We start from the raw sequence: 25,995 nt of genomic DNA, 5'->3' as shown, positions 1-25,995 counted from the left end.
TGCCTGAGGGTAACACTCGGTCGGTGCAGCACAGACAGCGCAGAAATAATGACACTAATTTCCAGGGGTCCCACAGGCTCTGTCCGTTCTCATTCCTAATGAAGTCATCAGCAGAGATGCAATAGCCAGGGCTGCTCACCCAGCTAATTACAACCACTGGCCAATTACCTCAACCATGATAAAGAGGAAAATAGAAGCAGAAACTAGTAGCTGGCACAGGATGGCAGTTAATATTGCCAAGATCATAAGGACCAAAACAAGAGATACATGTTCAAGCATGTAAATTTCACCAGCAGATCAAAGGAATTGAGTTTTACTTCCAAGTAAGAAATAGGCACTGTTTTTTTAAAAATATGATTGTCCTGCAGACTGCATTCCACTGTATGACTCTGGTACCTATAAACAAATATGTTTAAATAATAAGAATTTTAGATTAAAAAAAAAAAAAAAAGATAAAAAGAATTGACATATGCATGTATGGTGCTTCTGTGCTACCGATAACCTGAACTACCCAGAATTTCCTTGTTTAGACAGTACGAGGAATGTGATCCCTTACTCCAAACATGACCAAGTGAATTTTCTCTTACAAAATCACTATTTCTTGGTCAAGTCAATGTTAACCATTCATAATCCAAAAAACCCTGGCTATGTTATGCAAATTCATGTATTTATTCAACTGAGTACAATCTTGAATGCCCAAGGACGTAGTGCAGGGTCTTCTAAGTGTATGGACTAGCATTCAATGGATGGGACTACATAGAACAACAGCCAGCCCAAGCCCTCTGTCCAAAACTCTAGTATTTCTATTCATGGAGAAGAGTTTTCCATTAATATCGTTCTCATCTGAGCTCCTGGAGCCTCCAATGATTGTGAAAGATGGTAAATTCTACTTCTTTGGGAAGCCGTGAAGGTTTAGTCAGTGTCTGCAAGTTCTTTGAGATCCTGTAGTCAAAAAGGACTTTCAATGTGTAAATTACAACAGTAGCTGTGACCCTAAAACTCTCATCTTCACCACTGTGCTGCCCGTTTTACTCACTTCTAAGTTCAGGGCAGCTGTGAGAACACAATGAAGAGCGTCATGCTCCATAAGCACCAGCCTGCCACCACAGTCAAGTAAAGCTGAATCTGCTCTAGCTGTTACTGTCAGTACACTGAGATAGTTCCTGAGGCCTGATGCTACTTGGACTCAAACCAACACCAAATGTAGAAATCACCAGGTATGGTGACTGAAATGGAGTCAGACTAGGGAATCATACAGTACAGTTGTTCCCACAAGATTCTCAAATTACCATCTTGGACTTTTGCTGAAATGCTTGGATCTCTCCTGCTCCTCTCTGAAATAGCAAACGAGTCAAAAATCCCCTCCATATCAAGACATTTGCATCCACTTACAGACAAGCTTTGGAAATGTGCCCACATCCTGTGTTCTTCTCTTTTACTCAGAGTTTTCTTAGTTTAAGAGAGTTTTGATGCTGAAGTACCCATTGTTTATCTTGTCTAGCGCACTTCTGTGCACTGTAATAGAGTCCAAAGGGACATTTACTCTCCAGATTGCTAGCAGCTAACCAGATGTGATGTATTTTGTTACAATATTTCTGACCCATTACATCAAATTATGCCAGATTAAATGCAGCCCATCAGGGAAAAGGGTTGCCACAGACCTGTAATTTGACTCAAACCAAAAATTCAGCATTTGCTTATCAGTCAGCACCTCCTGCATGACACTGCTTCATTTACCATGGTATTCTGAGGTTCTCTAGGTTCTTGAACAACTTCTCTACATGCTAAACCTAACCATCACACAAGCTATTAGCAAGAATAATAGAATCATAAAGGTTGGAAAAGACCTCCAAGATCATCTGGTCCAACCATCCCATTACCACCAATGTCACCCACTAAACCCTGTCCTGAAGCACCAGGTCCAACCATTCCTTAAACACCCCCAGGGACAGTGACTCCAACACTTCCCTGGACAACTCATTCTAATGCCTGACTAAAGGAAGAACTAGGTCTCCCACCCCATCTGCACTAACTCTCTCACTGTTCAGAAGAGCAGTAGTAGGGACAATATGGTCAATATCCTCATCCCAAGGGAGGTGCAGTGAATTCAAACAACATATACTTGCTCCTAAAGATCAGAGTTCAAAAATACCTTAGACAAGTGGTGTAAGAACAAAGCTACTGATCGTGACATGTTTGCTAATTTCAGTGGCAGATGGGAAGTTCAATCTATAAGAATAGATCCTTGATCCTAATAAAAATATATATATTTTTTTTTTTTTAAATAATAATAAAAAAATAGCCACTGACAGCCACTGTGTAGGATGGAAAGAACAGTTTGTCTTCACCTAAAATGTCTCCTAAACTCTTATGTGCAGGAGATAGAGAACTAGGAAAGTAAATTGCAAAAAAACTCCCATTTAGCTGAGTGGGATCACAGGGAAGGTCAGGACAGCTAATCACTATCTATTTACTGGAAATTACCCACAAAGGTAATTAGATGCACAATTCTGCTATAGCAATTAACTGTTGTTGATATGAAGTAGTTACCTAGTAAGACTAAACTCTGTAACAAGGTAGCAAGGAATGAATCAGAACACGAACACTGAAAGATAGAAGGCAAGGTAAGTTTGGGGGATGTACAGACAGTCACGTGCATGTCTGGAGGACTGGAGACCTGAAATGCTTTCGCTCGGATTACTTGGCCAAACCTCTAAAGAGGTATCAGAGAAAGTGAGATTATACGAACAGAGCCCAACACAATTTAACAAAGCATGGCAAAAGCAGATGAGAGCGTGGCTATCAGATTAACCTTGTATAAAGGCTGTGGCAAATCCATCATGACGTTTTTCCAGGGTCTGAGATAGCCTGACTAGAACCGGCCCTACCAGCAAATTGTGTTTACTTGAGAAATGAAAATTTTTATCTTCCTCATTATACAAGGCTGAAAAGGGGGCAGGGAGACAAACTCAGACATTTTCTACTGTCTTAAACATCATTTTTTCTATAGTGATAAAAAACATTAAACATTACCGATGAAAACTGAAGAAAAAAATAATTACAACATCCGAAGGCGAAAAGTGATCTTGCAGCAAGCAGCTTTATTTTACTACTTTCACTTTTCAACAGCTTGTTGCTCTAGTGATATCTAAACCCTTCTTTTGGGCTTTCTGAGGTCTACGCCCCCTCCTGTTTCTGCACCCCAGGAAAGGAATGGGAAAGTTGGGCTGTGGCTCTGGAGAGACAGCCTTCAGCTGCGGGGAGCAGTGGTCAGGGATTGCTCAGGCAAACGGGCAGACCCGAGCTGCTTCACTTACACCCACCCACACCTACCCGCACTTCGAAGGAGTCACAAAACCCAACGCAAGAGACACCAGGCAGAGAAAGCTCCATGGTGAGGACAGACAGAGCGGTGCAGGGAGCCCACAGCTGTTATTTGGAGCCTATCCACAGAACAGCAAAATTGGCCAGCAACTTGCACAAGATAAAAACCATTATGTCAGAAAATTCCTTTCTGTTAAACAGAAATCAAACCTCGTAATATTTTTCAAATCTCTTCTTCCAATTTCCAACCAACTCTGGAAAACAACAGAATAGGATTTGCACAGTGCTGCCAAACACGCAATATCATTACCTTGGATGGGAGTTAAGGGGCTGAGTTTGCCATAACAGCAATTTTACCATGTAAGAACAACATTCTGCATGCAATTACAGCAACAAGAGCTGCATCTAGTCACATTACACCCTTCCTCCTGGGAGGCACATGGCTACACCTGCAGCCACTTGCCCTTCCAGAGCTTATCACTTGCTCTGAGCACTACATAAACACTCCTCTGGTGTCAGCTGGACTAAATTCCATGAAGGGAGGAACACAAGAGATAAACATGCCAAAATGAAGTGGAGCAAAGCTCTCATTTTTTTCACGTGGAAAGTCAAGTTCTGAGCAACTAGGAATGTGACAGCCGTGGGGTTTGATCAACGGTACTAGTAACCAGGCAGAGTGAGATCTTTGCTGTGCACCAGCAGGTGCTGTTCTGCTATGAAAATCCTACAAAACGCAAACCTTTCCCATAGCTTCTCAGTCATGTGGCTTAGCTGTGGCTTGGACATATTGTACTTTGAGGCACAGAACAGCTTTGAGTCTTGTTCAGTCCTTAGCATCTTGGATGCAATGGGAGTACTCTTAAACTGATGCTGAGGAAAAAGCAGTCTCTCAATTCTGAGCCCTAAGTTCACAAAAAGAACTGCATGTAATATTCATTGAGAGTTCAACTCAAAAAAGTTTAAAGGATCAGTCTAAACATTCCCAGGGTGCAGTAACATTTTTTTTTTTTATTTCAAAGCATTGGGATTGCAGCCATTGCTTTTGACCTCTTTGCCTAGCTTTAAAACAAGGTCTTTATGATATGCTCTTTGAAATAGCACCTCAGAGCTGGATTTGTTTCGAAGTCTAGCTACCCTCAGCTCTAGCAGAAGACTTCAAAATTAAATGTTTGCAGATTCTACTCCTACACTTACCAGCTACAGAGGAAGCCCAGATGTTTATTAAGATTGAAATAAGGAGAAGGGACTTTGCAGCTGGACAAGTTACTCAAACCAAGAAAGGAGAATTACGAACTGATTTTCCCTCTGTCAGGAACTTGGGAGTGTGCACATTTCTCAAAAGAAGTTATAAAAGGGCAGAGGTAAGGATTCAAATATTGAAGAGAGTCCCCATAATATCATGTAACTGATGGGTTCACACAGTTCTAAACTTCCACAGCATCACAGGTCATTCCTTTAATTACTAAATTGCATTATTTATTTAAGATGAAATATTGATTTCCGTATTTCTTGGGTTCTGACAGCAAGAAGCTACACTATACCACCCAGCATTACGCTGCTGATTTTCACAGAGGTGCCCATGGTGTGGAATCCAGAGGGAGTTAAGATTTCCTCGAGTTTGGAAGGAAAAGAGGCAATTCCTCAGTTTAGCACACTGAGAAAATCCAAGAGTAGGTGCAACTGCCACCTAATGGTGAAACTGTAACTCGGAACCAGGATTAGTAGCCAGCACAAAAAGACACCGATGCTGCTTTGATCTACATGTATGTCTTCTATGTGGATAGACTTTTTTTTTTTTCTTCAGCAACATTTAATTATATGCTGCTTCCTACAGCACTGGCTACTGGTGAAGCAAACATGTATGTTTGAAGTGACAAAATGTATCTTCATCAGGTATGTGATTATTTTCTCAAACTGACAGATTTGAGTCTAGGTTTTATACCACAGACGAAGAATATACTAAAGCCAAAGTTCAATCTTGGTTTTTTTTTGAGGACAGATAATGTCTTAATTTCTAATGAAAGCTACTAGCACTGGAAGAGTGCAGAAATGCTACTGAGCTAAACCAGATAAATTACCCCACTGTTACTGATACCAATTTTCTGGACATTTCATTCATGCCACAACCAAAGCATTCTCCTTTCAGCCCCTTACCATTTTCCCCAGGATGTGGCAGTACAGTTCCCAAATCCCTCTCCTCAGTGACTCATGTATGGGCATGATTTATAGCCTTGTTATGCACTAGAACTTAGTCCAAATGGGTCAGTATTCCCCTCCCTCCATTCCTGAGGCAATATTTAGTAGGACCTCCTTGCTGTGTTTGCACTGAGCCCCTAATAACACTGGATCTGGCTTAATAGCTAAACACACTCATATCAGGACTCTTAAGACCAATTCAACAAGTAGGTCTGAAAGTAGGAAAGATTATAATTTATCTCTCTTTAAAAAACTATTTTCAGGTACTTGCTTTAAAAATCATTACAAAAATAAAAACAATATATTGCATATTTGATATACAAAATAATATTCAATATGCAAATTAGAAATCAAAACAGATCAGGCAGAGATACATGTGGAATCCACTGCTGACAGACTGTCAGAGCCTTGCTGTACTATCACCAAACACAGCTCAATTTACTTACTCGCCTTTTAAATGTGAACGTAAGGGCCAGAGAAAGTTGTCAGGGACATGATGGAAGAGGAGCACCTAGAATCCATACAGAAAAGCATGCTTCCTTCGTACAATTCTCTTCCCAACTTGCTATCACCTTAAACTAACAGAGTCATTCAAGAGTTGAAAGACTCACGGCTTAATGCATGATCCATCAATCCCTATATGTCTAGAGAAAAGGGGTGTTAAGCTCTCCAGCCACAGGAGCAGACATGCAGCTTCCTGTGCACAAGAACCACTTCTATCTAGCTCCTACCCCAGGCTCCCCCATGTGCCAGACAGCACACGGTATTTGCAGGGCACAGCATGCCTGCTGCAGGCCTCCCCCCAAGCACCTGTGCAGGGGCTGCAGGGCTGGGATGGATCCCTGAGGGGTGACAAGGCCGGGTGCATGTAGGTGCATTCACACAACAACGCGCTTCAGGAAATATTTCACGTCCATTTGAAATCACGGAGTGTAAAGTTTTTCCCCCTGGGGGTGCCCATAGGACTTTAACATGCCGAGCAGAGCGATGGGGCAGGAGGCTGTGGGCCCGGGGCTGCAGCCCTTGCTGGGATGCTGAGGGGCAGCGGGGAGGCGGCGCTGCCTGAGGCCATCAGAGGGTGAAGGAGGCTGAGAACGACTCCTCACTTCTGCCAGTAGTGCTGGGAAGCTCTCACTGCCTGTCTTCCAAGGGAGTTAGGGCAGCACTCTCTCCTCATGGGGTGAAGAAGGAGGCAGAGACATGAAGCTCATCCCAGTGGTCCTCCTGCACAGCCTCTCTGCCCTGCCAGCTGCTCGCCAGGCAGGGAACCAAGTTGCTACCTGCACTGGTGTGGGATGAGTGGGTATCAATTCAAGAAAATCTTTTCCTCATTTGCACCTGGAAAAGCTAAAGATCACACCACAGAGAACATCCTTTTTTCTAAAATAAGCAGCTGAAATACTCTGTGACAAACCAGGGAAAAGGGTAGGTCTACTAATGGGATGGGCTTCCTGCCCACAATTCCCGTTATATGAAATCTCCAGCACAATTTGAAAGCATTCAGGTACCCTCGAGAATGCTTTTTGAACCAGCTTTCTTTCACAGCAGAAGTGAAGAGAGAAATAGGAGCCAAGCTCCTCCAGTGTCACACTGCAAAACCTCGGTAGTGCAGGAGCACAGCCCGATGCTCTGAACTGTTCCACCAGCACCATGCCGCTCTTCCACACCTTTAGGATGCTCCAAGAGCTACCGAACCCCTCCTTGTCCCAGTCTTCATCAGACAGGCACTGAAAAATTGTCAGAATATCAAGCTGAACTCAAAATAATGAGGAGGTCGATAGTTCCCTTGGAAACTGGAAAATAATTCAAAACCCTAAAAAAAAATATCAAAATCTGTAAGGGAAAAAGGACAGCTCTTGACATCACTTGAAACATAGATGGTAAGACTCTATAGATATAACACCTGTTTCTCTTTCAAATTCTGCAGATAAAGAGAGAATCAAAAGGGGAGGAACTGAGGCACAAGACGGTTTTTTAAGATTTCAATTAGCCTTTTATTTGGACTAGGACTTATTTACTGCAGAGTTAAGCATCTTTCATAGTTACAGATTCTCTATTTATATCTGCTAACTGTGCAAATTTCCCAGTTCCCTGATTCCAGACCAGCTGCTGGGCACAGCTGTGCTCCAACAAACGCACCAAAGCCAGCAGGGATTGCTGCAGGACTGCCATAACTCCAATTCCACCCGCATCTGGAAGAGGAAATCATAGCGCTTTTCTTGCTCAGTCCTGACACAGCTCAACAGAAACATATCAATCATACATATATATAAATATATATACATGTGAAATACATATATACATATATATATATATAAAAGACCAGTCTGAGAAGGTCCCAAGATTTAACACCTCTCAAACATGGCACTAGCACATCCACCAGGAGGTACAAGGTTGCCAAGACAAAGGATACAGGATATAGGTGCACAGTCACTTGCAAAACCCTTGGACAAAGCAGAGGACATCCTGGGAGCAATTGGATGCATGGACAGATCAAGACACAGAATTGCAAGCAGTTTACTATCCAGCACCAAAATAACTTTTAGTTTATTGGAAAGAAGCGGATGTAAAAACTGAGCAACTACTGAAGTGCCTCAACACACTGCAGCTGTAAATCTTGAAATAGGCTTCAGAGTGTAAATTTCATATTCGTGTGGGCATCAAATTCAAGGCTGCAGTGAGAGCAAAACTGCATCTGTGAGAGAGGACCTGTGCGCAGCCTCTACCTGACACACAATGCCTACATCCTGTCCCTGCTCTCCCCCAGCCACTGGCAGTGCAGTGGCTGTTGTGAGCATCATTCTCATCTTTAATGAACTTTTTGTTCTGTAGACATGTAACTTATTTTAAGGGGATTTTACTCCAAGAGATTGTCCCCTAAACTCTACACAGGTCAGCTCTGACTTTTAAGAATTTATTGTTTTTATGCATCAGAACTCAAATGTTTTGTTCAAGATCAAACAAAGCACATGACAGAGCCAGACTGTAATGCAAGTGAAGTAAATGGCAGACTACAGCCCTTAGAGCTTCCCAAAGTACTCTCCCACATCCCGTCCTCCCCCTTTTTCTCTTCCTGATGAGCAATCTCTGGGAGGGCAACTGGGCAGTCAGAGAAGCCTCCATCCTCTGTCTGCCACACAGTGAGCAGCACCAACCTCACCTGCTCCTGCTCAGACACTGCCCACAGAGAATGACCCTTACATCAGGCTCTCCTTTACCAGCACTTTACTCACAGACCCTGGGTATGCTACGCTTCCCCATGTTTCCCTTCCTCATACCACTCTGCGTACCTCTTCTAATGGGGGTTTGAGTTTTTCTGCTAATAGCTGCTTCTTACTCTGTATTTGGAAAGAAAAAAAACCTTCCTTAATAGCTTCCTTTTCTCCTGACAGCGTAACATGTTACATACTACTGTTTCCAATTTGCCCAATAGTAGAATTTGTTCCACAATTCTTTAATATGATATAGCAAAGAAACTGAGGTATCAAAAGGTTTTTTTTGTTGTTGTTGTTTTGTGTTTTTTTTTTTTTTTTATACATAATAAATTATTCTACCCTTCCTAATTCAGAATGAGTTATAATAAGTAATTTCATTAAGCATCAGACAAACTATACTTTGGGAATCCGTGTCTTCCATATTTTATACATTTATTCACTTTCTCACTAATTGGAAAAGCATATCAAGTTATTAGTGGTATTTAGAAAGGAAAAAAGTCTTTTGAAGTTGGAAGACGTTTCCAAGTTTTCATTATTCAGAGGAATACATTTCAAAAAAACATCCAAGCTAGAAATAGAAGAGCCAGACAGATCATTCAGCTCCCTTCCCTTCCTTCCATGCTACAAACCACATTACGTTATGGAATATAGCAACCTGGCCATACTGTGATCTTGTAGCCACTTTCATTTCCAGTGTTTAACTGATGTAATTTCCATCCTTTCCCTGGGGTTTCTGTTATAGCAAAGTAAAACAAAAAATATATATAAAGCTTATTAACAAAGTGTTTACTATGATACTTTCCTTTTTTAATTTAAGCCAGTATTCCACAGTTCCTATGAGCTTTCTTAAATAAGTCCCTTACTGGAGGAAGGCAGTCCTCCCATCGATGTGGATTAAATCACGCTCCCCTCAGGTTATCATTTAACCAAGTAATACACACTGAACTCTTCTAATCTTTCTCCGTAATTCCTCCCTTTGGTCTCCTGACTATATTTCAACTTTTTTTTTTTCCTTCACGTTTCCTTCACACTGGTGGATCTTAGTCTAAGGTACTTGACAGGAGACTCCTTACCCTTTCTTTTTCTTTAATAGGAAGCAGAAGCTTGTTAGGGGAATATACTTTTTATACTCACATTTCTTGAAGATACATTTCTACCAGCAAAACTACGAACAATTCTCACTAGCGTGCCTGTAAGCTAAGTGTCCAACAGCACTTCATTAGGGCTGGTGAGCAGTTGATATTCAAGATTATTATCCTGACAAAGGTCAATGGGTAAAAGTATTTAAGGCTCCCTTCTTCTGTGCTCTGTAAATCTCGTATCACTACTGAGTTAAATATATTCAGCCAATCATTGACACACCATACAAAATCTCATCGTTTGTTTAGTGCTTCATAAAGGGCAATGAATAATTTTACCTTTTCAATGCCAAAGCAACTAGGAAGTTTTTCCCCTCGAGTGGCTCAAGTGCTACGACATTTGATCTACAAAAGGTTGTTTGTATACCTCCAAAAAAAACACCAGAACTGTGCCTGAAAAAACACACAAGGATTGCATTAGCATTGAAGGTATAGAAAAGTAGTACAAGATAGGAAGCCACTGCTGTTTTAAAAGAAAATCTCTATGACCTTTAAGGATTTTTAATAAATGCTGGTGGTCGGGGCAATATTGTCCCTTTGGGGATATAAACTCAAATTATTAATACACAAAACCAAAACCTGCACACATCTGTACTGATGAGCAAAGTAAAATACTATGCATCATCTAGCAATAATGAGTTAGATAACACGAAAATAGATGTCTATCACTAGGTCAGATTTTCTACCTGTTCCCATGCCAAGAGATGCATTAAGCTCGAGAAAAACCATGAAACCAAAATTCAAAGATTAACTAAAATCAGCATTTTGCTGGTGTTCAGCTTTTCCCATCCTAGTATCTGAAGCACTTAATGACTGGTGATTTTTTTCCCCTTGCAACCCTTCTTTGACTTAGGAAAGTCTCAAATATCTGCTTTTTGCAGCTGTGGAAGAAAAAGCACAGGAGAATGTAACTCGTCTGATGGTGCTGGTAAGCCAGAAAGAGAATCAAAACGTGTGTCTATATTGGGCATCTTTGTGAAGGTCTGAACTACTTACATCCCATATATGCCAAGGCTTGTTTTGCAAGAAGCCTTGACCAAATGTACTTACTATCCCAGCAGCGACATGGAATTCACATGACACAACCACCCATGCTCACAAAGCTCACCTCCAGGTACTGCCACGGGAGCAGCAGTCCTGCAGAGCAAGCAGGACTGCACACACTGTAGAGGTGGGCTCTCCATGCCAGGTGTACTGCGGCACACCTCCTGAACAGCACCTGTGAGGCAGCTTTGGAAAGACTTCACATGTAATAGCACAGTTGCAGTTTTACCCACATCCTGGGGAAATCACTGTCTTTTCTCTCCCTGTCATGTAACATTTCCCAGAAGTTCATTTATTCCTTAAGTTATAGTTTGTGCAACTTAAGTTTTGTCTTATAAGCATGTCTTTAATGACTTCCTACACATATTAGCTGTCCCTGAGTCCCCTGGATTTCGGCCAGGCACACAGGAAAGGACAGCTGAGTTAGTGCAATGCAGGATAAGAGAGAGGCTGGCCCACGGGGAGCTGCACAGTAATCAGCTTTTCATTACTGCTTGGCTGAAAGGCCTAAGTGATTCAGCAGTGCTCTTCTGAGTGGGAAAACAGATGAGGAGGAGATGAAGAAACTCAGGTTCTGATATGAATTATCTCCATCCTATCACGGTATAAAGGTATTTATCTCTAGGAACTGCTAATAAAATAAACAGAGACTACATCACCATTTCTGTAGAGGTCTGCAAGTATTATTTTAGGGACCTCAGACAGCTTTCTCGAGGTGGAAAAAGTAGCTTAGTGACCTAGAAGTCTAATGACTAAATTATCTGATATCTTAGATTCAGACATTTAAGTCCCAATGAAGTAAATTCAACCCCCTCAGCCTGAGTCTGTGGCTAATTACTTTTGTAATCTTGAGTAAGTACCTTAATTGTCTGTGTCTCAGTTTCCCAAAATGTAAAATGGCAATGATACCTATCTCTTTTTGAGAACACTCCGCTTATACGCTGTTATAACACTAGCCTTAATCAAGGACTTGCTCAAGTGTGTAATCCAGGAACAGTGGTTAAGCAGGAAAAAAAAAAAAAAATTAACATAGAGCCACTTGCAGGTGCCCAAACAGATGCTGAGCTCCAGCTCCTGGCACGCAACATCTCTTCTGTGCCTAGTGGATTATTCCCTCGCAAGTGATCCACATGGGAGAAGAGACTTACGGGTGTCACACAGCTTTAACAGGGTTTTATTGGTCAGTGCTTTGATGGGGAACATCTATTTGATAGATCTCTGCAGCCCCCGGGCCAGCACACCTCCTTAACCTGAGTGATGGGGTGCTTGGGAAGAGCTCACTCACAGCAGAAGGGATGTGGTGGCTGTTTCAGAGCTCCTTCTGGAAAACTTACCAGCTGAAGCCTTGCTGGTGGTGCAGACCAAGGAATGAACTATCAGCAATACACACACAAAAAAAGATAAACAATCAACTTTTAACTTTTATGGTTTCTCTCCGAATAAAACGGTCTAAAAGACAATAGATTGGTTTAGCAAATAGTCACCAGACAGCAGGAAAAGACAAAAGAAAAAAGAAATCACAGCACTGTATATCAACCTGGGGAGAAATGACTAAACGAGGACACTGATTGCTAATCTACATTGCGTCACTCTGACTTTATAAGCAGGTTAGCTCAAGAGGCCATGTGTGAAAAAAGAGCCCCATAAAAGCAGTGCCTTTCCTACTCTCATCTGTATTCACAGTGGACCAGGTTTTCATTTTATGGCTGGAATGTTCTTGTTTCTTCTGCAGGTCCATTAGCACTGTGCATGCTGCACAGTCAATACCAATTCCAGCCTACACTTTTCTGCCTTTTTTATTTGGACACAAGTACTTCTGTCTGCTGGATCCACTACTCTTTGACATGGCTGTTTGTGGTGTTCTTTTTTTTTTTTTTTTTTTTTTGCTTGTTTTTGTCTTAAGCAACCCAAGTACCTTTGACTTTAAGTAAAAATAAAAAATAAAAGCAAAACCCACGTGAGCCATTTAAAATACAGCACGATAAAATATTTCTATTTCCCTTTACTCTAATCCCCTTAACCTGAAAGGGAGGCAGGCTATAAAACGACGCAAGAAAAAGATACCCAGCCTACACACAGAATTGTGATGCTCCTTCAGAAATGAGGAGGGTGACAGTCTGGAATCTCCCTGCTCAATCCTGGACAGTCTCCACCCCATTCACCAAGGTGGCTGATGCCAGCTCCTCCACATCACAGAGGTTCTCCCTGCATCACACCAGGACTCCTGCAAAGTAGACTGCCACATATTACCTGTGCCTTTAGCCACATCCTCAGTACACTGTGTTCAACAAGAACAGCTGCACTTATCAAAAACACAGCAATTACCTTGGCTGCAGTGCTAAATCATCCTCTAGAAACGCTTGACAGAAAGGGAAAAGCTAAAACTATGCACTGGTCAGTCCACAGAGAGAATAGAACAAACATATGCAAATGCAGAATAAAGGAGATTTGCACAGATTGGACAAGAGGGCTGACCACAGAAAACGGAGCAGCAGTGACTTCGGGGGCTTACATCAAAAAGACAAACCACAACAGAACAGAACATCACTTTGGAGTTGGTAATGAAATAGTGAAAACTTGGTTGTGTCCCTAACCAGAAACTTAATTGGAAGCCTTCCACACCTAGAAACCAGATCTCCTACACTGAGGTTAGTGCAAGAACTCTACAGTTTTGTGAGATTGCTTTGTATCAGGAGAGTCTTCACATTCACCTCATTTTTCTCTTCAGTCACAAAGATTCATGCCAGAGATTGTGTGTTCTGTTGTTTGTTTTTTTTTGTGTGTTTTTTTTTTTGTTTGTTTGGTTTTTTTAAGTTATCAAATACTTGAGATGTTTTCTGTATTCCTGCATTTTTTCCACTATTTGGCAAGTACACCTTTTGCCAGTCACTGTTTCAGGGGTAAACCTTGTCCTAACATGGCAGGTGAGACATGCAGCACAAGCTCCTTTCCATTCTAGTGCAGCACAGCACGCCTTGCTCTGCTCCCTGGGCTGGGTGCACAAAGGTACCTTAAGGCTCTGCCTTCAGCTTTCCTCTTGCAGTCACACAAGCAACAGAGGGGAAATCAGAGCTATAGAAGAGTTCTTCCTTTCACTACTCTACTTTGCAGCTCTACCAAAGACCCAGCAGGTCGGAAAGACTGACCTACCTTCTAATCTTTAACGCAAATACTCCTCTAAGAGAGGAATGAGGCCTATAAAGGATAGCTACTCTGCATATATTTCTCATTCTGCGCACAAGCATAGGACTCCCCAAGCTGTCAATCTAACATGCTTTTCAGCTGAGGGCTGAATTCTCATTTTCCATTTTTACTCACTTAATGAAAGGTACCAGATAAAAATTCACTATTTAAAATACAGTATTTTTCTTTTCTCAGCAGTTTGAAATGGGGCCTGTGGGTATTGGGGGTAGCCAGACTTAAAAGTCCAATTCCACATGACTCCATTTGAATCCTAAACTCTGCTCCTTTGATACAACTTCCAAGGGTAGTCCCCTCCAACCAGTCCTGTCCTTCTGCTCCCTTTAGCAATACTGCAACATAAAGGATTACGATTCTTCCTTGTTCAGGAATAGAAAAAAACGTTAAGTTGCACAAAGGAACACAAGATTAGGATGGAAGGAAACCCGTACCCAGAGGGGTCTAGGCTGACCACAAGAAGACTTTGCCTTCCAGGCAGAACTTTACAAGTAAGTACCTGCAGGCCATAAAGAATGGAAGCATCATGAAACTAACAGGACTTAGTATCAAGCTGCTCTTCTTGTATATTATCACCACTTCCTTGTCTGTTCGGTGAGATGACTTCTGCACTAATGTGATGGATATGTCCTATGTTTTGGGTTTTACCTACTTACCATGTGCAATCATCACAAAGTAGCTCTCAAACTCAAATTGAGATTTCATTTATCAGGACAGATTCCCTCTTCTGCACCTTACCTTACCTCCTAATTTTAACCTTCTTGCTCTTGACTGTGTACCAAAAAAAAAATGAGGATGCTGGTAAGGAAGCAAATAAAGGCAGTGAAAATCATCTTTCCTTTGTGTATTCTTAGGCCCTTTAGAACAGTGAGTGAGAGTGGTTTAGCTCAGGACTGTCATACCTTGAACTCTGGTATACCTAGAGAGGGATTGACCAGAACCACCCTGTGACCTGTTCTGTTGATTAACTGCATATGAGGAAAGGCAAAGAAACCAAGCAGATCTGACTGAGCCAATATACACTACCAAATACGACCTTTCCATGCTTGCGATGATGAATATCCTTTCCATATCACATACTAGCCTAATCCAATCAATCAGTGTCCAAGGGGTGACTGCCTATCTCCACACAGAGATAGAGTCAATTAAAGGAGCATCATGAATTCCAAGTCCTTCCTCTCCTTCTGAGATGAATAAAGAAGAAATGAGAAAGAAAATGAGAGTGCTGTGCCAATGTCTGCCTTTCAGCTTGAAGGCTTCCACTGGGCAAAGCAGAGAGAGAGAGAGAAAGCTAATTTCACAGATAACATCTCCAAGGCCTATACAGTCAGTTTAAATACTGGAAATAATTTTTCATGACAAATGAATGTACTTCATCCTGGCCACTTCCATCAAGAAATGCCATTACTTGTAGGGACAACTGGTAGTCTCAGCAGAAACACAAACTGATCTGATGCAAGGGTATGAAAAGCAAAGGGGTTATAAAGCCACAGGGACTGAGACCAGGCACTGAGCAACAGAAGACTCAAAGATACCACACGGTCTGAAGCAACTCTTCCAGAAGATGTCATCAGTTTATCTCCAGCTACCTGACAGGTCACAGCAGATGTGGTGCATACTCAAAACAAGCAAGCCCATTCTGGAACATGCATCTGACACGTACGACGTATGACTACCTGGGAGAGTTAGGATGAGAAGGTGAAATAGTATTTCCTTTCTGCATGGTGACTTATCACTCCAGATGGTCCAAGATTTCCTAAGTTATGTTCACTTCATACAGTCTGATTCAAGCAAAACACACCTGCTATGATAACCTCTCCTTTAACGTGAGAGTTATTTAAGCAGCATCGTGCCTTGAATTACAGATGTGGTGTAATTTGTGGATGGTATTAAGAAGCCATTGGTCTGAGCTGCCATTTATAAAACAACAGATAAACAAATATGCCACTACAGTATTAGTCCTGTAGAAGAGGCCTATACTAGCAAAAGTATAACAAGCTAAAAAGCATTAACTAAATGTTCTTACTGATCCACCCATGTAACATCTGTTTTGTTGTTCAAGTGCCCTTTATAGGAGCTGACAGTGGCACAAAATCTAATAGTTTTGGATGATTATATTTCTTCAATAGGAGGAGCCTGCAATAGCTACACTCAGCAATATACAGCCAGAAACATAGTTTAGAGAAAGACAGCAGAAATTATTTTTCTGTAGCATCAATTAACATATTAAGATGAAATAAAGAGCACCTGGCATACTAACAAATTCACATGCAGCAAGGAAGGCAGACGTGTCCTTAAATATCAAGAGCATACAATGATGGAGATGAGATGAAGACAAAGGCAAGATAAAAATTCATAACCGTATAATTGTAAAATATAGGAGAGAGAATCAGTTGATTTTTATACGGTCTCAGATTTCCCAACTGCTCAGCAGATGCTGTTAGATACTGTCACGTCAATAAGACTCTTCAAGGTTCAAGTTCAACAGCCTGAAGACCATGAAACAATCTTTTCCGAAAAAGATGTAATCACCCTGACCGCAGAATTAACTGCACGCTCTTCTGTACCGAGGATATCACAAAGGCATTACAAGGCCATCACTCGTCCTGGTGATATATAGTCAAAGTGGAGTGCAAAGGCTCACAATATGACATCACACAACTGGAAGACTGAAATAGTTCCTTCACATTGCTTCTCTTCCTTTACAAGGCCCACCTTGGCTGTGACGTCCTTACTGGCTCTAGAGCAACATCTCATGCATCTGTGGGAGCTGTTGAGATGTTAGAATAGAACTTACCCCATGGAAGGCAAGAAAAGGAAGCAAAGATGGAGACTACAACATCTTTAGGTAGAAGCTGAGTTTACATAAAGGCCTGAGCTTAATATAGTTGGGAAAAAAACAGCAGTTAGAACACCAAACAGTAATCTCTTACCCTGAAACAGCCAGTCATTATGGAGAGATAGAAGGTAAGTCCAAAAAAGAAAAAAATAGGCCAGCATTTCTTGAGAAGAACTGTGGACAGCGTATGCCACAGTAGTAGTTGCTTGGACCAGCCACTGAGGGAAACAGCCATGTATTACAAACAGATTGATGGTAAGTGAGAAAATGAACTTCTCACACAAATGCCCTTAACAAAGCTAACATGCCTCAGGTCATATTGAATAGAGACTTTACTATGAAATTAGTAAGGTGAAAATGCAAATGGGTGTGAAGGGATTACTTGAACTTTTTCCAATTTCAGATGGAATCTATTTTTCTGCTGTTTGGAGACATTCTGGCAAATTGTACAACAGGGACCTACCTGGCACTAGTATGTTAATGAAAAATGAGTTGCAGAATAGACCTTCTGATCTCTAAGATCTTTGATTTTATCTCATGAAATCATAAATATTATTCTGATATTTTGACTTTCCTGAAGTCTTTGAATATTTGAGATCCAGCTGGGATTAAAAGCATTAAAACGCTGCAACAAAGGCTTTTCTCCTGACACGTCCAGCACCCCTGGGAACCATCAGTCCTATAAGAAAATAAATTCTCTGCAGTTACACAGCATAACTCTGTAGACTTGGAAGGACTGGACTGTCTAAAAAGCATCAACATATTTGAGTGCTTTGTTTTTTTTTTTAAAACAAACCTTCAAATATGTAATCATCATCAAATATCTTCACTAAAACAAAAATGAAATCTATGCTGCTACCTGTGCTTGAGACATCAACGGATGCAGCACTTAAACCATGTAGTAAATGATTTTGTAGCATTTCTTATTACCAGTAATTTTACAGCATCCCAGTTTATTGCATACATAATGGGCAGATGTTTGTTGTCATTAAACTGTTCTTAGCAAACATTGCCATAAAGGTACTAGGCAGATAATAAAACTGAATGTGTAGCCCTATGCTCAACATCAGCATTGCCAACAGCAGGTACATTGCTGTTCACAAACAGTGTGATGCAAAACACAGAGAAAGCCTGGTTTGCTCAGGATTTAATCGCCCATCTGTGAGCAAACCCAAACAGGAAAGGACACTGGTTCCAGCCCTGGGGAGAACTGGAATGGAATATCTTTGTCTGCTGCAATAAACACTGGGTGCAGTTCAGCAAATGAAAAGAGTTGGAACAAGATTCTTCATTCTTACCTAGAAAGGACTCCAGGTATGCCAGTTCTGAGCAGTTAACTTGAAAGGCTTAAAATCTCAACTTCAGTGCCCTTTATTTCAGTCTTAAATGACTGGCAGTCTCATATCAACTCGCAGTATCGTATTAGTATACTCCTCATAATAAAAGGCAGTCCAACCGAAGCAATTAAGTAGGAGAAAGCATTAGGAAGTGAGTGATGAACAACATTGAATTTTCACTGGCCTAACGCTATCTGATTTTCAGTACTCTTTTTCTATATGACCTTGTTCATGGGCTTTTGGCTTCTGCTAAGTTCAGGTGGAAGGAAAACATTGCAGAGAGCTTTCAGGATCAGCAGAACAGATCCCAGTCACCCTTTGGAGCTCATGGCATCTTCCCTGCAGCTACAGGAAATAGCTATGTGAATACAACACACATTCATCTCCTCCTTCTTGTTTAATGCCAGAGCCTTGGGGTTCTTTTCAGAAAAAAAATATCTGTGGGTTGTGAGGAGGTACTCTATTATTACAGCAAGGAAACACATTGCACTCCATGAGCCAGACCTCAAATTCCACCTCGAGTACTTCCATTTAGTGCAATTAACAGGGGGCTGCTGTGACCTGATGCCATGGCTGATGTCGAGTACTAACAAATTAGAAACTAAAGAGCACAGAAGACATTAAGTACCTTAAACCACTAAAGAACCCTCATGGCAGCTTAACCACTCCACATCTTCCTGTTCTCCTCCCTGTCTGTATCAGCCCTCCAGCCCTTTCTGTGGACAGACTTGCAACGCACCCTAATTCCTGCTGGGTTCAATATGAGAAGGTATTTCACAAACAACAGGAGGAAACGTGCTACCCATTGCATTTGAGGATCCTTTCTGTCATCTCTCACAAAGTTTACCCCATGTCTGATTCCTTTATTCAAACCAACTAGCAATACGGCAGACCTGATGGAACAAGGTGTTCTAGAATAGAGACTTCACTGCACTGTTCTCTGATATTCCTATTCCTTCTAAAACCCGAGGATGCAAGAATGACTAAATACCATGAAGAGTACAGCTCCAAACTTTTTTTTTTCTAATGCTTGACACTTCACAACCCAAGGCCTAGCAAACTAAGTGCAATATATACTTGCAGTCATAATAACTTTGATCACATCCAATTCTCTGTGTCTGCCTTTTATTTCTGACAACCCCCCCCAAACACCTGTCATTTTAGGAGTCTCTCGCATGACTAAATCTTCCTCTCCACCATGCATACTTTAACCAGGTGTAACAGGAGCACATCAGAGCTTGATGGGCAGGGTGAGGCAAGGAGATCATAACCTTCTCAGATGCAGGCACAGCGCCACTCGAGGACAAACTGTTACTGGGAAGGCCAAGAGTTCTCACAAGAGGACATCTGGACAAGGGTGGAAGAAGGAAGTTGTTCGTGGGAGAAAAGACAGCAGGCATTTAGCAGGAATGGAGAACTCTAATATTCACAGACTAGGAAGAGTAGACTACAAGGGACTCAAAGCATCATTTAGAGGTGGGATCCTGTCCTGTCCGTCAGCCTCTTTTCTCCACCCCAACAAGACATCATCTCTTTTGTCAATCTGGGAGCCTTGGCAGTTTGGTGCTGTCAGTTCCTTCCTAGCACCTTCTGAAGTGCAGCAGTAGTGAATATCAGACCAGGATCTCAACATAACCCATGAAAGGAGACAAGGCAAATCAACAAAAGGAGGCAAGCAGATCACACAATTGCTTTGGATTTCTCCTGAGAAGTAACTACCTCATTCCTCTGACTGCACAGGGAACTTAGCTATTTAGCACAAGTTATCATTGCCAGGTCTCTACTAGTTTTTAGTCTCAGAGTACTTATCAGAGTCATATAAAGAAAGAGATCAGAATACTACTTTAATTGAGTTCATGCCACTTGCAAAGCCAGCAGTCATCCCACATCTTCTTTTCCAACCCTGCGCACAGCCACACCACCTTTCCCTTGATCTTTGACTTTTTGGAAACATGTCCGAAGGCTGCAATGTTTATAGTGGTTCCAAAAGGCTCTTCTCACATGATTCCCGAGATTGACACACTGATTGCGGCTGGGCAGCAGAGAAGCATTACACAATTATTATCAAGAATGGGAAGCTCACTTGCCACTGGCTACAGAGTCAGGCCAATACGATTCACAAGTCTGTGGTTAAGAAAAACCTTTTACGTCTTCCAGAATCCTCTAATCCAATGTAGTCAGTAAGAGAGAACTGCTGAGCTGACATTGGCACAGCCAATGCACATGAATCTCATGACATGACGTTTTCACCCATGTCCCCACAGCACGGATGGCAGTGTTGACGCTTCAGCTGTTTTAAGGACCACTGGCAATTAACTGCAATTGCTGCTTAGGGCAGCATGCTGCAAATTGCTGGCTGTGAGAAGCCTTATGAATGATCACACATATTTTGCAGTAAAGCCTAAAAACCCTACCCAGTCTGTCGAAAGAATTCTAGTCATTAATAAAAAATTCCTGCAAAGAAAATCGTCTGGAGAGCAAATGAATTACAAAATCTCACATCTGCCTCACATTTTGTGCATAGTGCCTAACTCCCACAGTGTTTCTCTTGGGTCATACAGTACTGTGATCTAAGGTAAAAAAGGCATAGAGGGGAACACTGAGTGGAAAAGCAGCTTCTTACATATTTATGGCAGAGGCTTAAAAATATCCAAACTTCCAACTCTGAGACACATGCTATAACCATTATGCCATGGTGCCAAAAAGGTAATAGAAAGAATGTGTTGAAAGCCCTAAGATTAATAGGGCTGATAGTTTATAGTTATTTCTTGGGTGTACTGTAAGGGCAGCACAGTCAGAAAGAAGTGTTAATGAGCAACTATTCAACAAAAAACTTGGTTTCAATACCAGAAAACACTCTATAAGAAGTATTTTATTTTTTAAGTGATCTTAGCACTGCATTTTTTTAACTGCTCATTCCAAGGGTGTCACCAGTACACTAAGGACAACTATTAATGGAACCACCTGGTGTTCAAGAGTATAGCTCAGACATCTTACATTACTGAATTCATTTCCGTGTGGTCTAGAACACATACATTTGCCTGCCTGTACCAGCAATACTCTTGCCTCACATCTCCAATCAGATGTCTTTACAGTAACATAATGATAAGGGGCAGAGACTCTCCCACCATCTTCTACAGATCTGCTTTCAGAGGTTAACTTGGAGACATGTTGCTGTTAACACAATCCCATTAGGTAATTTCATAATTTCACCTATAAACAGCCATCAAGGAAATCCTACCATGTAAAAAACAGGAAGACTAGACAGAACTGGGGTTCATCATCTGTTTCGTGCAAGAAATATCACAATAATTCAAATTTAAACTTGATAATGTTTCCAGTAATATGCCTGAAACTTGTCACATGCAGCAGGATTGTCTGCCTTAGAAGAAAAACTGTACTCAGCTGAAGTGATCCTAGAATCTGAAGAAAATGACTTCAGAGTTAGGGAGTGAAGTGGCGGATGAAGAAGGTAAGCTCGTGAAATGAAAGTGGGAAAAGACTGGAAAGAAACCATCTGAGATGAGAGCTTTCTTAGTGTGGGGACCAGAATTCAGCACCGGAAAGACCAACATCGGCAGGAGAAAGTATCATGGAACCATTGGATTTTGTTCTAGTACTCCTGCACAACTTCAGCTCTGCATAACTGAGGTCAGAAAACTCAACTTACCTCGCTCACAGGTTCTACCCCAATAGCCAGTGCCAGTGCAGTCACAGATGAAGCGGTTCCAGCCATCCTTGCAGACCGCATTATTCTTACAGGGGTAGCTGTCGCACTGCTTGGTGCTCAGGCGGGAGCAGGAGGACTTCACTCCTGCTGCATTCTGCGCCTCTGCCAGCTGCCGGATGTTCTTGCTTCGTCCGTCGATGAACAAGTCTCGGATACAGCCGACGTAGCCATAGTTCAGCATTGCTGTCCAGAGCTCGGTGGGAAGGATGAGCCCTGCCCGGTTCTCTGGCAGCCCACCCAGGTACATGTCGCCTTCCAGATCTAGGATCTCGCTCTCCCCACTAGCGGTGAATGGGGTGCGTCTGCTGTTCACTGATATAGTACCTAAAAGAGGAGGATAAGGAGACATCAATCAATGCTTTCAGTTACAGCCTCAGTCTAGTTCATTTCTTCCAATAATTGAGTGAGGTTTAAGGCTCAGTGGAAGAAAATAAAAGATTCTTCCCTGCCCCAATACACTCCTAACAGAGACAGTGATTCTTACACAGCTCCCTGTCCTCTTTAACCCCAAGCCATAAGTGTTTCCGTATAGTGACTGGATCAGCATGTGTCTGTACACCACCTTGTAACATAACATCACAAGCTTAGCAATGCAATGGCTGAACAGTAACATGTAAAAATTGAGCATTATTCAATGGTATTCATCCAGCAAAGCAAAGAAGTACTGAGAACATATAGGAATCTGATGGTACCAGGACTGGACAGGAAAAGTAAGCAAAAGAATATTTGAAGTAGGTGATTTTCTCCTCTGCTCAGCCCTGGTGAGGCTACACCTGGAATACAGTGTCCAGTTCTGGGCTCCGCAGTACAAGAGACACAAAGCTCCTGGAGAGAGTCCAGCTGAAGGCAACGAAGATAAGGGGACAGGAACGTCTCTCTCATGAGGAAAGGCTGAGAGAGCTGGGCCTGTATAGCCTGGAGAAGAGAAGGCTGAGAGGAGATCTTATCAATGCGTATAAGTATCTTAAGGGAGGGTGCCGAGACGATGGGGCCAGACTCTTTTCAGTGATGCTCAGTGATAAGTTAAGAAGCAATGGGCACAAACTGAAAAATGCCAATGCCATCTGAATATAAAGAAAAACTTCTTTACTGTGAGGGTGACCGAGCACTGGAACAGGTTGCTCAGAGAGGCTGTGGAGTCTCCTTCTCTGGAGATGATCAAAATCTGCCTGAATGTGCAACATTCTCTAGGTGACCCTGCCTGATCAGGGAGGTTGGACTAGATGACCTCCAGAAGTCCCCTCCAACCTCAACCATTCTGTGATTCTGTATTAATTCACATGACACAGCTGTCACAGTAAACGTTTCATCAAAGCTGGACCTGGATGATACGACAAAATAGACCCTCATCAAGTCAGCAAATGACATTAAATTGGGGAGAAAGGCTGATGAAAGGACAGACAGAACTACCAGTCAGAGAAACCTTTACAAGACAGAGAAAAGGGCTTATAAGAAATGTTTAATGTACAACTATAAATGCAAAGTCTTGCATCTGGAGAGGAATAACTCCACACATCAGTACAGGCTAGGGACCAGCTGGGTAGGGAGCAACTCTTCAGAAAAGGACACGCTGGACAACAACTTGAAAATGAGCCAGCAATATGCCCTTGGAGTGACAAGAGGCATTGATCATAGCTGCAGAAAGGGAAATTCCAACTCTCTGGAAAGGAACATTTTTCACTTTGAGGGTTATCAAACAGTGGAAGCAGGAACCTCAGAAAGGTTGCGGAATCACCATCCTTGAAGGTATTCAAAACACAGCCAGGCACAGCACTGAAGGAAACATGGATTTCAGCAGAGTTTAGGCTAGAAATCTCCAGAGGTTTGTTCCAAAATAAATTATTCTATGGTTTTAAAAAGAAAGTATTCTAAATTCCATTTCACATATAGGAAAATTGAAGTATAGAAAGACAAAGGTTATTTCTGAAGAACAACTATTAAAAATGTAAAGGTATCCATATGTTCCAAGCAAGATGTGGACCTACTACACTGAGGCCATTCATAGATATTTCAAGCAATTGTCCCAGCACATAAATTAATCAGAACCTCTAATACACAGATGTGACCAGAACACATGGAACAAGTTCATAGAAGCCAAGTGACTTGCTTAAGATCAGACATCTAAGGAAAAGCAGGGCTCATAACACAGGTCTCTCTTGTCGCAAAACAGCATCCTCTTCAGAAAAGCACTCAGCAGCTTTTGTGATAGGGACATCTGCCCACAAGACTCTCAGCAAAAAATCAGCACTTCACTCTTCCTAGCAATAAATCATCACATCCAATTGCCTTGGCATTAAGATAGCCTGTCCTCAGAGAGGCCTATCCAAGCTTTAAGATTAATTCCACATCATTGCATTTTTATCATACACCCCTACGATAAGGTGGGAGAGTTTAGTTAATAGAGTTAGTTCTATTTTGTGTCTCTGTAAGAAAGCGCAGTCATGTACATATGCTCTTTCTTCAGCTGGAATAGGTGTCATCTTGGAGAACAGCACGTATGACACAGAGACAAGGTATTTCATGTGTGTGATGTTCAGTAATAACTTAGGAATAATGTCAGGGGCAGCAGAGTGCCAGAAGCAATAGAGGCGTTACAAATTAAAGGCACACAGAGAACCTGGGTTATTTGATGAATCATTTTGTAAAAACCAGCTGCAGCACCACAGACATTTTCCCTTTTACATTTTAAGAAAAAAGAAGACGTGACAATACACCTACAGTTGTAACAGCAGCGTGTCACAGAGCCACAGGATCACAGCGACCTTTACAGTGTCTGCACTGCCACTCCTCAAAGGCAGCACATCGAGGACACATTACCCAAAAGACTAGAACAAGCCGAAACACTGGAAGGACTAAGCTCCAGACAGCTGCTACTACAGAGAAAGCAAACACCTGCAAAAGCAACAGCCCCCCCCCCCCAAAAAAAAAAAAAAAAAAAAAAAAAAAAAAAAAGAGAAGAAATACTGAATACCAAGGAGAAGCATAAAACCTGGAGAAAGAGAAGGAAATGAAAAAAGGAAACAGGCTAGACACCAGCCTAAACTTTCTGCCAGTGCTTTGTACCCTGCACCTAATTCCATAAGGATGTGGTACTAGATCCGGTGCACAGGACTTTTAAGCCTAAGCTGCTGGGATGGAAAAATTCTGAATTGACCCTATGAAGGAGGAGCTAGATGGGCTAACGTTATTCTTTCTTCTTCTTTCTCCAAATCCCTGGTATACAAAGCACTGCACTACACTGATGAAACTGCAGAAAGAACCTTCCAGGAAGATTTTTAGTCTCTCAGCAGGTGGGGTATCATGTGTTTTGTAGCCAAAGACCAACCAAAAACATTGTCTTGTGTAACATGCTCAGTGTTCTCCTGCTGGAAACTGTGACAGGTTTTGTAGGAGCATTCCCAAAGGACAGAAAGGTCACAGGACAGAAGGTGTCCATGTCCAGCCTGTCAACTTCTGTCAGAGCACAGAGAAAAAACAGCTTTTGTTCCTCTGGCAGGCAGCACAGACCAAAGCATACACAAATCCTAAAGGGACTAGAAATGCCAGAGGTTATTTGAGCAAGACTGCTGTGCTTCCCCAGCATTAGTGAATATTTGGATGTTAGGCTATTTTATAGGCTCAGCAGAGCCCTAAGTTTTGGACTGTTCCTGAAATCGAAAGAAGTAAGGGAGCTGACACCTAGCAAAGGACTGGCTGCTTTAGTAGCAAGAATCAGAACCTGTAGGTCACCAGCTCGTTAAAACCAAATAGCTATTTTGTGGCCCACATTTGTTAAGTTCATTATTTCAGTTCAGTTTCTGTATCTGCAGGTATCTGCATTTAAAAAACAAAAACAAACCAAACAACAACAATAAAACAAAACGCCACCACCTCTATGGTGCAGCCATTCTTTACTCTGCACGTGGAAGAAAAGCCAAGGACTAAACAAGAAGGGACAATCCTCACGCCTACCAAAGCATCACACAATAAATGT

At 41.9% G+C, this 25,995-nt stretch overlaps 1 protein-coding gene across 4 annotated transcripts in view; it reads right to left on the bottom strand.

Moving 5' to 3' along the window:
* Nucleotides 1–25,995, bottom strand: part of NRXN3 (neurexin 3) — a 934,456-nt gene that overhangs the window by 663,017 nt on the left and 245,444 nt on the right. For all 4 annotated transcript variants that reach the window (XM_082761542.1, XM_082761545.1, XM_082761544.1 and 1 more), the window contains one exon: nt 21,963–22,346. In XM_082761542.1, the coding sequence (XP_082617668.1) occupies nt 21,963–22,346 (384 nt within the window). The remainder of the gene's footprint in view (nt 1–21,962; nt 22,347–25,995) is intronic.

The sequence above is a fragment of the Aythya marila genome (genome assembly GCF_965140915.1).
Source record: "Aythya marila genome assembly, chromosome: 5".
Taxonomy (NCBI): Eukaryota; Metazoa; Chordata; class Aves; order Anseriformes; family Anatidae; genus Aythya; species Aythya marila.
Note: the sequence above shows the minus strand (reverse complement) of the source record. Positions and strands in the feature narration are given on the sequence as shown.